Raw genomic sequence first — 13,650 nt, forward strand, 5'->3', positions numbered from 1 at the left:
TGCCATGCGCTCGAAATACAAACAGAAAAATAATAGAAAAAGAAATAATTTTACTGCATACCTTCAGCTTATCAAAAAAAAGGTGAGATTTAAGGGGATCGCAAGAAACCCGTGCTCAGAGGAGGCACCTTTAACCATTAACTAATTGTTAAAATAGCCACCATCCTTTTGGCTTAAACTAAAGGAGACCCAAAAAGTTAAGTAATTTGAGCCTTCATTTCCTCCGTAAATCCTCCACTGCTTATAAATACTCAGAATGGACAATTGCTTATAAATACACGCTAAATTTTATTTCTACAATAAAATTAATCTAAAGTATAAATATTCCAGCCTAGCATTACTCATAAACACAGCTAGTTTTATAATTTCAATATTGTAAAAAAAGTTCTTCTGTCTTTGATAAAACTTGAAATACATTTTTAAACAACGCCTTATTTTGAGTGCAACGAAAATAGGAGAATAGTTTCAGATAGAAAGCTGCAACTCATGAATTAAATAGCAGAACACAAAAGCAGTAAAAAATTCTATTCTTCTAAAAATAATAGGATTGGGATTAAACAAAAGTGCGAACAAACGCAGTTTCCACTTATTGGCTTTTATCCAAGAAAACCTTTTATAAAGAGAAAAGCGAAACTGTCTTGTTGTGCTTAAAAAAAAGTGACTATTGATCATTTAACTAATTATTTGTTAGAAAAATAAATAAAATCTTCTTATAATTCATCATCCTTTTTCTGATCCAATTTACTACCATTCACATAAGTTAAAATATAAAACCTTATTCATATTAAATGAATAAATTTGTAATAGCAAATGTTCTGTCTAAAATGTGTTATCACTTTGCAAAATACAAATGCTAAACTAGTTTTTTGAAACATTTGTAAGGAGATATTTTATTTAGTTGATTTGAATAGGGACATATCTTGAAACGAAAATAATATTTCAATGTAAATATGTAAAACCAAAGTGGTATATTCTTATATGTGTTGTCACTAACTCAAGCCTTCTAAATTAAAGATCGAATTTCCTTCCATTTTTCAAAAATGTTATCAATATGTATTGTTTTTTAAGATGTTAAATTTAAAATGAAATGCATACTTTTATTAAACGTAATATGATTTAGGCCAGTTTTGTACAGAGTGATTTTTTGAATGCTCATTTGCAGATCATCTGCCACATGGAATAAATGTGAAATTTCTCGAAAGATTAGGAATTTTTATTAAATCCTATTTTTTTCCATAAATGATACTGAAAATATTTTCAAATGTTAGAACATACAAAATTATCATTCTGAAATCTCTTTATAATATAACCTAGGATGCAGTTTTGATAGAAAACAAAAACAATTTTCCCAGATCAACTAACTTTCAATTCCTTTCATTTTTATGGACTTTTAATAAATTTACTACATGAGTATGCGCAAAATTTATACTGATGAATAAAATTGGGGGATATTACGATTTTGGATATAAACTGCGAATAAGAAATGTTTTGTTTACTTATATATCAGGTATACAGAAAGCACTGTCTCACACCTACGACGCATGGATTCAATGAGATTATCAATGACTGACTGCGGTATTCTCTCCCACTCCTGTAGAAGACAGCTTTGTTCTCAACTGCTGAATTGTTTCTTGGGGTGATAAGCGAATAGCAAAACTTCTCCCTAGAAGGTTCCAAACATATTCTAATGGGTTTATATTTGGGGAACATGCTGTCCAATTCATTCTAAGCATTACGTCATCGAAAACGAAATTGTCCAGAGCATGATGGGGGTCGGGTCTGGCGCTATCATTCATGAGAATGAATTCATCCTCAACTGCTCCAACATAAAGAACACAATAACTTTGAGGATCTCATCCCTATCTCGCTGAACCGTTAGCGCATCTTTTCTAATAATATGCAAGTCGGTGTCCGCATTGTCAGAAATATTGGCCTTGACCGCCCCACCACCTTCGCCAAACCGAACACTTTCATGCGCAAATGCAGAAGTATCCCGTGTGCCAGGTTCTCTCCAGATGAAAATTAGCCTAATGTCAGGTTCTACACTCAAGCAGGACTCGTCCGTGAAAAGCACGTTGCTCCACTCATCTCGTTCCATCTGAAATAATGCTACTATGTCCACATTCTGCGGGCAGTAGGATGGTCTTGTGTCAACGAAACACAAACGATAGGTCGGCGAGTACACAAATCCACATGGCGGAGTTGTTTTCGAGCAGTTTGAGTGGAAACTCTGTTACGAGTAGAGTAGACCTTTGAAAGTGCTGTTGCAAGTAAGTGGCCTTCAAAGCAAGGTTTCTTCTGGTCGTTCGTGTTATATACCGATCCTCATTTTCTGTTGTTGCAGGCGTACGACCTTATTTCGATCTTCGGTGAACATTTTCAGTTACCAGAAACCGAATCCTTAGTCTTTTCCTCATGTTCTTCGTTTCCTCATGTCCCTTTTAAGAACTGCGGTCAAGACTCGTTCATATGAGGTATCCTTGGGACTTCACAAGCTAACTGAGCCAGAGTACGACGTGTCCGGCTCAAATACCGTCATGTTCGACAGATATTGTAATGTTAATATTACTAAGTATGCTTATTGGAATATAGGCTTCTTTTAAAGAAATAATATTGTGATAGCTTCCATGAGTTTTTCCATGACTACATTCCATTTTTTATGGTCTTTCTATAATTGTAGTCTTGTCTTCGTAAAATAAATTACTCGTTATTTTCTTTCTCGATTTCAGGCAACACAGTATATGCAAATAAAGAGATAATACTTTAGTACAACCCATTGTTTAACAAGTTTTAATTCCTTTGTTCACATATTTTTGCTTTGGTATAATGTATGCGGTTTGGTCAGCTGAAATAATAGTAGAGTAAATTATAGATATTATACATTTTTTTCTGTGCAGACTAATAGATTTGGATGCATTAATAGAAAACATATTTGGAATATCCGATGATATAATTTAATTCTCAGTATTTTATGTAAGGTTTATCAATTACAACAATAAGTTAATAGGAATGCTTATTTCAAACGTAATAAGGTTTGGAAACGACATCTTAAAAAATGTTGCAGAAATACACGGAACGTAACATTTAAATTTTAGAAAATGATATAAAAAATTTTCTTATTACTTCGAAATACATAAACATATGATGTAGGAAAAGCGAAATAATTTCTTTATATGATAACTGTACTTTTATTTTTTAAAGTTCCATTTGCAAAAGGGGAAATTTAAATATTCCTTGAAATTTTACTTCGACATGATTTAAAGATTTATTTTTTTATACAGATGGGAAGCCTGTTCGGTAAATTTCTAAGAATTCGTGTTCAGTATCACTTAAACAGGAAAGTATGATTAATTATCTTGCACGTAAATAAAACATTATGACCCATAATTCATTTCCTGGTACATGTTATTTTTCATAGCCAGAAAAACGTGAAGCTTTCATTATTACAGGCTTAAGTTTCTCAACTATTATTAACTAAGTAAATAACTGATTACTATCTTTAGCATGTATGTACGTGTTAATAACCGGCTGCATATCAAAACCACAAATCTGCATTTTTTTGCTCATTTCCACTAGCTTTGCTTCCCCTTCCCCCATGATCTTAAACATTATTCTAATACATATTGTTTTCAATACATATCCTATGGAAAAAATACATATTATACGGAATTAACACATGGGAGTCATTGTATTGAAGTAGTACCTTGATTTTTCTCATAACTAAAACCATGCCTATTATTTAAACGTACTTCTCGCAGATTTATCATTTTGCGTGTATGATGATGAAAGAATATAAATAATGAGTCTTTTAGCTATAAGATAATAATTGCTTATTTTATGGCAAATAGTTTTAAAAAGATTTATCTGAGTTATTTATTTATAAGAAATATATTTTAAATTTTCCTGAATTATTGACAAATTAATCAGGAAATTAATTTTAGTTTTAAATTTCAATGCTACATGTCAAACGACAAATTTTTTGGTCAGTGCAACTAACGGATCAAGTTAAGAGTTCGAAACGAATCCTAAATTATTTTTGAGTTAAAATGTCGAATTCTTTAATTTAATAAACATGCGTGTGTATTACTATACACTGGTGTGCAAAAATTAAGGACGAGACGGTTTTTTCAATATAATTTCGTACAAAAGCTTTCCAAATCAACACATTTAATACCGTAAGATCCCCAATACGTAAGGACATGAGTAATGTAAGCAACACTTACAAAAAGAGAAATCAGAGGGGTAAAAAGAAGCTTTATTGAAAAAGTAGCATGGAGTGCAATGCGACTGAAGGCCGAAACATACCTGTGATGGGTGTCCAGCAAGAAACATCTGGTCTTTAATAGGGGATATGATCATCCCTGACTGCTAGGCAGGTTTCACAGCGTCTGCCCATTCGTCTTGCAGCGCCAATCGAAGCTCCGGAATCGTTACTGGTGGTTAGGTACGAGCTGCCAAGCGTCTGCCTAGAAAATCCCATACATGCTCGATGGGATTGAGATCCGGAGATCGTGCCGGCCAATCCATACATTCAATATCCTCACACTCTAAGAGCTGTTCGGCAGCTACTGTGCGATGACATGGTGCATTGTCGTCCATGAAAAGGAACTGCGGACCCATAGCGCCTCTAAAAAGACGCACATATGGAAGAAGAATCTCGTTACAATAACGGGTCCGGTTGACTGAGCCTGCGTCGAAGATGTGAAGGTCTGTACGACTACCAAGCATGATGCCTCCCCAAACGAGAACACCGCCACCTCCATACCTGTCCCTTTCAATGATGTTCGAGGGATGATTGTGGCTTCCCCGCTCTCTCCAGATGAGTATGCGATGAGAATCGCTACTCAGACTGAATCTGCTCTCATCTGTAAAGAGCACTCGTCCCCATTCATTGTCTCTCCAATTCTGGTGTTCCCGGCACCACAGAGAACGCCTTCTCCGATGGGCAGGCGTTAGAGGTACACACAGTACAGGGCGTCGTGCAAACAGACCACCACCGTGCAGTCTTCTAGCCACATTCAAACGCGATATCGGTCGTCCAGTCGCCTGTGTGGTGTGTCTAGCGATTTCTACCGCTGTCTGCCGCCTGTTTCTTCTGGCCTGTAAGGCAATATACCGGTCATCTGCGGGTGTGGTTCCTCGTGGACGACCACTACTAAACCCCCGGATAGCTGTTCCTGTAGTTTGAAATTGTCTCCTGTAGTTTGAAATTGAAAAAGTCGTGAAACGATGCTATGAGCAATTCCGAACTCTGCAGCCACACTTGTGTCACTGCGGCCTTCCTCCAACTTCCCAATGATTCGACTTCGGGTAAAAGCATCCAGATGTCGTCTAACAGATTGATTATTCGCCATTTCTCGCTGAGGCAGCAACTCGGTGTGATTTTAACTGCTATACGGCGTGCAATCTCTTTGCCAGAAATACTGATCTTACACCGACAACATGCTTTATACTACTCAGACGCTCCCCCATTACGTCTACCTGCATATCTGCGCATGCGCTACCGTACATCACCTTACTTAATCTCCTGATTGGTCTTTCTGTCCGCTCTGCCTCTTCGTTCAGCTGATATGCTAATTTTTCGACTTCGTCCTTAATTTTTGCACACCAGTGTAGTTCAGCATTTCAACCACTTTTTGTTTTCATATGAATGAGTGATTTTGATTGATCTGCCTTGATGAGTGATTATGAAACATACTATTATTTACCCAAATATTTATTTTTGTTTCCTGTACTTACTGGCTTTTTATGCACTGTTTATTTACTATATTGTTTCTTTGTTGTTACGAATGCAATTATCGGACAGAAGAATTAAGCATTTCTAAAAATTTTACTTTAAATTTTCGAATGCATGATAGAACCATTTAGCTATATTTTAATATATTACAATGCATTTAAATATTTAAGCTTCTTTCCACTTTTTAAAACCAACACCGCTTTGCATTATTCCTTCCGCTTTAAATAAAGTGCTATTTATTTTACGAAATCAATTAATAGATTTATTTTTTTTTTCATTGGACATTACGTCTCTACTTTCCAACCAGTGTATATGATATACTGGTATATATCGAAATTCAACGAAGCGTACTACGAAGCTTTCAAATTTAAATACTCATTTTAAAATTCCATTTTCGTTTTTAGCGTCATGGTTATGACGAAATAATATTTTCTGCAACGAAATAGTTAATTTTAATATTTAATCTGAAATGAAGAATACACTAGAATATATCTAAGAGATATTTCTGCTTTTCTTTCAGTCCTTGTAGCAAAGTATTGACAAACCTTTCTGATTAAATCAGATGAGGCTTTATACAAAAAGTTTAGCATTTACATAATTTATAAGCCAATGTTTAACCACTTCACCGTTTCTTTCTCGACACAGATTTGCCAATTAGTAAAGTGTCGTCAGTCGTGGGCAACGAGATACACTTGTTGGCGTCAAATGTGGCTTGGATTGTAATCCTGAGAAAGAGACTCGTAGTTACGTGCCTTCGAACCTTAAAATGCGACAAAAAGGAAAAGAATAGATTTATGGGCTAATTAGTCACGCTGTCTACAGCGTGAGGCTGTTTCAGGATCATACGTACAACACAAAGTTCTCCTAAGAAGACAGGAAATAGGAATGCTCTTCCCCGCCCTTTCAGCTGTCATTGCATTGGGGAATACTGCTCAGCTGAATGTGTTCTTTATTAATTGTCAAATATGAACCTAGGAAAGGCAAAAGGATTTCTGTCTCTGATAGAGGGATATTATTTAACATCCTTGAATGTGATATGTAGGCAGTTCAGTTTGATTTGGCGCGAACTTCTGAATAGAACTTGACAGCTAGTGAAAGAGGGAAAGAAACATTCCTAAGGTCATTTTCAGAAGCAAAAGTCTAGCTTTATAGGGTAAGAAAGATGTAAATTTTGGAGTTCTGTAGGACGATGCAGCGGTTAATATAACATTCATAGCAATGATGATACAATGATAACAAAAAACAACTTTAGCAATTCAAAATCAAGTGTCGTAAGTAAAATCGACATTCAGTTATTAAGTCTACCATTAATTAGCAAAAATATTGAGAAATACTGGTAAATTGAATAAAAAAGAGTCATTATTATTATATTCTGCCAAGTTCTATATAAGTGATTACTATTATTTCAATACGTTTTAGAGCAGCATAGGACAATGATGCAAAACAAATCAGAATAGAATCAGCCCAAAAAAAAACAAGGACTTATAAAAATATACGTTTAAAGATTTCAATTAATAGCTGATATCAATCATTAGAAATGAAACCATTTAAAATGCAGCATATTCAGTGTTTAAATTCCAGACAGTTGTAAATTTAAGGCAGTTTATCTTATTAATGAACATATATTGCAATTATTTAAGTTCATTTGCATTAATATTGTGCATTATTTCAAAATAATCAAGCACTCTTGTACATATGCAGTAGTAAGTTTTTTTACTTACCTTTAACTGTAACTTGAATATTCATGGTATCTTCTCCAAAGTCATTCATGGCTGTGCACATGAAAAGAGCAGAATCTCTTCTTTCAGCTTTCTCGATAATCAGCGAGGCTTTGATTCCAAATTCCTCCAGTTCTTCAATGTTTTGGGTGTACCTGAATACTTTAACTTGTTTATATCGGATGAATATTCACAACACTGAATAAAATAATCATTTACTCTAGTAAATTTAGAGGGTAGAACACGAGTAAGAATTTAGAGAACTCTTCAAGCGGAAGAATAGTTTCTCGCTTCAGTAAATCCGCTAGGAAATAAGGGTGGCAATTCAGGCAAAGCTCCCTTTTTCCTTCCTCATTAAATGGATTTAGTTAATGGATAAAATTATTTGCGTATAAATAGGAGGAAATGCATTCAATAGAAAACAATCATTCAGTGCAAATTTAAATCAGTTCATTAGAATCGCTTAAATGTGATATTAATCAAGGAAAAAAATCAAATAACTCTCAATTTATTATGCACATGACTTAAAGAAAAGATACTTAGAGGAAATGGTTCAACAGTTTATTTTAAAATCAACTTATCAGAAAGGAAATACATTTAAAAATGCTTACCTATGAATACATCTCATCATGATCTCAAATTTGAACGTTTACGTTCAACTGAATTTGATAGTTAATGGCACAATGCTTGATTTTGTTCAGTCTTTGGATTATCAGGACTATTTTATGTATTTCGTTAAGTTAAATATTACTTCCATTAAATCATGATATGTATTTCGAAGAAACATTTAACACTTAAACTGTGAAAAGAGTCACTAGAGCATATGAATATAATGGCGGATCAGAAAAAAAGAAATCCATCGCAACAAGGGAACAAAATTCGACGGGCATTCACAAAATCCATATTAAGCAAAGATTTATTATGCTGGAACAAGGTTACATTTACACACGAGTCAAAATTCAATATATTGAAGTCCGATGGACGAAATACTGTAGGGCTAAAGGTGAATAAAGCATGCAATCAAAAAACCATCGACTGTTGTTAAGCACTGGGGGTGGAAGCGTAATGGTTTCGGAACATTTCTCTTGTCCCTCGGATGAAGTGAAAGGACTATTCATATCTCCTGGATAAAGGCACATGCTGGATACCAGGGGAATGAAGAAGCCGATGAACTCACCAAACACGCAGCAAGAAACAGCAATGCTTAGCCTGTGCCCATTCTATTACCTAGATCTAATTTCAAGAGACAGATCTGGGAGAAGCCATTAAAACAATGACAAGAGAAATGGGATGCAGCTCCTCAAGGCAGAAACGCTCATGCATTTTATCAATAAAGGGTGTTTCCAATGATCGACTTATCTCGGCACTCTTTGTAACAGAACTTGTAACGCCCAGAGTATTTCTGTAAAAGGGTGTTTGTCTCATCTAATATCTGTGTGTGTGGTGAGGCTGGTACTCCAGACTATTACATAACAGCATGTCCACTCACAGACACGTGGCGCGTAGTTTCTATAGTGCAGTTTAATATTTGTGTATTCGTATTTAATATCTGTGTAATAATGTAATAAGTATCTGTATACCTGCTTTCTTTCGTCATCTATCGTATTTGTATATCTGCGTAATGTCTTCATCAGCATATGTAGCATCTTAATAAACTCTCCATGTGTTCCTTGTGGGGCGAAGGGGGTTTTGCACTAAACAGTTGCGGAATCCGTACGATACCCGATTGGTCTATGTATGCCGCCCGGCCGTCTGGATCCGCTTTCACCTGTCACCTGCCTCTCAGATAAGAAATTTAGTTTTAATGGGAAAAATATACAGAAAAGTGTAAATATATAAATATTCTTACAGGAAATATGAAGCATCTGCAAAAAAATTGGAATGTAAATAACGGTTCAAGTTCTGACAGAATAGCAATTCTAAATATATAGTCCTAATGATCGCTTGTGATCATTAGAGCTGTAAACAACTGTCCTGAAATTATCAAACTCCCACCATAATCTCCGGACTAAAAACTTATAGCACATGCATGCAACAAGTTGGTTGGTTTGGTCTGGTTTATTTAATTATGGTAAAGCACTCGAATGCTTTCTGCCTAGGGGAGGGATGCTTTCATGGAGGACTAAAATAAACTCGCTCGTATACAGGTTACTCATTAAGAAAACGACGAAAACGCTCATATAGCCAGCCCGTTCGGCTATGACCTCTGACCGAACTATCAGTGTTTTTGTTACTGCTGTTACTTATGCTCACGTGTCTGACCGTAACATGAGCCCAAACCCACGAAATTCCTCGTGGCAAGGAACGCACAAGATACGCCTGCCGTTGGCAACAGAGTTGAGCACTTTACAGGTGACAATGCGATTTAGTTCAGCTCCGCCCCCAGTTTTGATGGACGGGTCCGAGAGTCTCCCACCCCTCTCCTCTTCCATCAAACCACACGAGAGGACTTTCGGTTCGCCGCATGCCGCCATGCCGCACCAACACTATACATCTATGCCTTCTGCCATGGCACGGCAGTCAGCGACGCTAACTGCTATATCGGCTGGGCGGCACTACCAGTGTTCAGCGACTTTAACGTTCAGGAGCTGGCACAAAGTGAGTTTGAGAAAAGAATAAGAAAACAAGCTGTTTCTTCGAAAGCTCTTTTGGAAGATTGGAATATTCTTACTCGGAAAAATTAGTTGAACTTATGCCAAAGCAAAATAAAGCACAAATTGGGCTACGGGGGGACAACCGACGAAATAATGAATGTCCAATTATTTCCAAATTTTATTACATATAAATTATTTATTCAAAGTATCCAAATACTGTGAGTTCATTTTCAGAACATTTTGAATAAATTATTTAATTTGCCGAAAATGGTTTGAATGATTTATTTCGGAACAAGCAGGTTTTAAAAAAGATGAGCAATAGTATAAGTGAAAGAAGAGTAATTTCACTAATCCGTAACGAGTTTGCACTCGTTCAAATGATTAAAGTACTGAAGACTGTGTGAAACATAAATTGAATACATACCTCAATTTCAGGAATTCTATTATTTCCTTAAATATTTCATTTTTAATTTAGTATCAAGCTAAAATTCGATCTAATTATAAATGCCGGTAAACATCTTAATAATTCTTAAATAGCTGTACACATTTGCAAGGAGCAGTTCAGAAAATATGTTATCATGGGATTGTACCATCCTGTGAACATAGCTGAGTGGTACGTTATTATAGTACCTATCATTGAAATGTTAATCTTATAGATTAAAGTTTTCTGCTATATGAACTTGAATGATTCAGTTTGAAAATATCAGTCATTTAAATAGATTGTATAAATTTGTGCTACTGTGTTGAACTCAGAAACGAAATTGAATTTTTTCCTCAATCGGATGATTATGTTACGAAATGTCGATAGAAAATACCTTTGATAATCGTCAGTAAATTAGAACAACTATACATGAACTATGAATATACTATTATTACACTTACATTTAGAAGTTTGGAAAACGTCATTCAAGGGCTTGGGAATAGTCTTCAGTTAACTGATATAAATTTAATATACTTAATAAAAACATTATTAACACTGGTAAGCATCACGCATAAGAAAAATTTACAAATTTTACCTCGTTTTCTGCAGAAATTTGCACAGATATTTCATAATCAAATGATTTCTTCATTTCGGCTATCCGGCATTACTTTGAAACAAATATTGTTCACATGTTTTTCCTTGAATAACAAAAGACCCTATTTGTTGACATCAAGAAAGGAGCCATCATTTCCAAGCATAATTTTAATTTCCCGCAATAGCCATAAATTTATAAATTCGAAAAATCAATTAATTTCAACAGAATATCTGCTATCGACTCCATTGTAAACACAGCACATGCGGATGTTGTTGTTCTTAAAGAGGTGAACACATTTTTTTCTCTTCTTCTCCCTCGGAATGTATCTCATTATGCTTAATCAATTTCAGCATTTTCATCTCTATACGTCCTATCCAAAAGTGCCAATACCTCGAGTTATTCCAGCATTTACATCACGATACGTAATTAATTCTAGCATTATACTTAATTAATTTCAAAATTTGCATCTTTATACTTTCTAAAGATTTCAATATGTCGAATTATTTAAGCATTTAAATCACTATACTTAATTAATTCCAGCATTATACTTAATTAATTCAAGCATTTGCATCTTTATACTTTTCAAAGATGCCAGTATCTCGAATTATTAATATTTTTTTTTTCTATAGCATCTATTAGAAAAATTCTTGAGATTTGCCACAGAGTGAATATTCGCTTTTCTACACCCTAAAAGTTTGGAACTTTTAAAAATTACTATGAACAGGTGCTATGGATTTTTATGATTACCTTATATTCAAGCTAATAAAATACTGGCATCTGTAAACATTAACTTTTGAAAAAATCTTAAAAGCATTAACTTTTAAAAAAAGGATATATCTGCCTCTGTTTCAATTTATATTTTAAAAAATTAATGCTCTTAAATTTAGCAATCAAGCAAAAAATATAATAAAGCAGTGAGAAATTAATATTCAATTTCGCATTCAAAAACGCAATGAATAAATATACATTTTAGAGGTAAAAATATTCAAATTAGGTTTAAACTAAAAAAATCATTCAGACTGTAGTAAAGACCGCTAGTGAGAGCTGGTCTTTACTACAGTCGGAAGGATTTTTTTAAACATAATACATTAGATAAATAGTTAAGTGATAAAAATTGTTTATGTGGCAGAATAATACACGTTATTGAAAATAAATTTTCGAAATGTTTTACTTCAATTCCAGTATTATTATAATAGTGTAAATTAATGTATCAAATCAGAATTTATTACACTTTTTAACATATATTCTTAACATGGTCAAGTAGCGATATCTGATAGGATAAAAGCATCTAAAAATATTATTATGTTAAAAATTAAATAGCTTCTGATTTAGTTAAAATAAATGAAGTATGCCTACAAGTAGATGGGAACCTGTTGGTAGAAAAGCACATTGTTCCAAAGAAACACGCAGTGGACTGCGTTTTTTCTTTAAAAATTAACGATAAATTTTGACACTCTACCAAAGACAAAAATCTGTCATATTTTTATTGACTAATTTAAAGCAATACGATGCTATACTTCCTACTCTAGTTTTAGCTTTACCTATGTCAAAAGATACAGAAATTAAATAACTCGCTTCCGAAAATTTTTCTCCGCAAATGTATCAAGAAGTAGAACATTACCCTTGTCAAAGACCCAAGGAAACTGAGAGATACAACTTTTAATTTCAAGATAATGGACAAGATGCTCATTCATCATTTTACCGAGACATTCGCTCGGTAATTTGAAGAACTATTTTTGTCTTTTCTAAGCACGTTTTCTTTTTCTTTTTACTCACGTCGATAGCGTAACAGCATGAAGATAGGAAGATCTCTCACTTCTAAATTCAACTACAGATTTGGGAAAGAACATCAAACAAGCATTTAGCAAAATATTTCATGTATACAATGCTGACCTAATTTTTTTTGTCTGTACTATCTCTGATTCAAGCACAGTGGCAACTATAATGTACAGGAAATAAATAATATAATTTTTAAGAAGAGCATAGACTTTTTAATTTTAGACGGATTTTTAAGAACATGTCCTTCTTTTGAAGTTAATTTCAGTTAAATTTGCTTTCAGTTGAACACAAGTATATAACTCACGCTTTATATTATATACAAATGTACCAGCGATATTTATTTACAGGCGGTGAGAAAGAAGTTTTTAAGTTTATGTTATATTATATGTACAATGCGGGGGGAAAGGATTCTTCTGTATCTCCCGTTCTATTGGGCCGATTGACGAAATTCAACTTGCGTTTCTCATGACTCGAAAAATGCGACTTAATAATATGTATTAGATTTATATATCGCATAATTCTAATATAGGTATTTTGACTTCAAATCGGACTTTTTCTGAAATGGCATGCCACCTTTTCACATATTTTGATTCTACGACTCAAATTATGCCAAACTGCCAAGTTTTGTAAAATTCGCAAGAGTAGTTTTTAAAAAATTACCTCTCAAAATTTTAGCTCCTCAGTGTTAATTGAATATGGTATATATTTATTAATCTCTCTATTTTTATTAAATTTATTCGATTGTTCCTTTCACATTTCTAAATTTAAGTTCATTCCAAATAAAATTCGCCCATTTTTTATGATTT

At 34.1% G+C, this 13,650-nt stretch overlaps 1 protein-coding gene across 2 annotated transcripts in view; it reads right to left on the bottom strand.

The window, feature by feature from the left end:
- Positions 1-13,650, bottom strand: part of LOC118195629 (cell adhesion molecule Dscam1-like) — a 1,218,268-nt gene that overhangs the window by 296,618 nt on the left and 908,000 nt on the right. For both annotated transcript variants that reach the window (XM_085806699.1, XM_085806698.1), the window contains exon 13: positions 7,459-7,610. In XM_085806699.1, coding sequence (XP_085662825.1) covers positions 7,459-7,610 — 152 coding nt within the window. The remainder of the gene's footprint in view (positions 1-7,458; positions 7,611-13,650) is intronic.

The sequence above is a fragment of the Stegodyphus dumicola genome, chromosome 12, assembly GCF_044657685.1.
Source record: "Stegodyphus dumicola isolate Sdum_Otavi_A_Nest chromosome 12, ASM4465768v1".
Taxonomy (NCBI): domain Eukaryota; kingdom Metazoa; phylum Arthropoda; class Arachnida; order Araneae; family Eresidae; genus Stegodyphus; species Stegodyphus dumicola.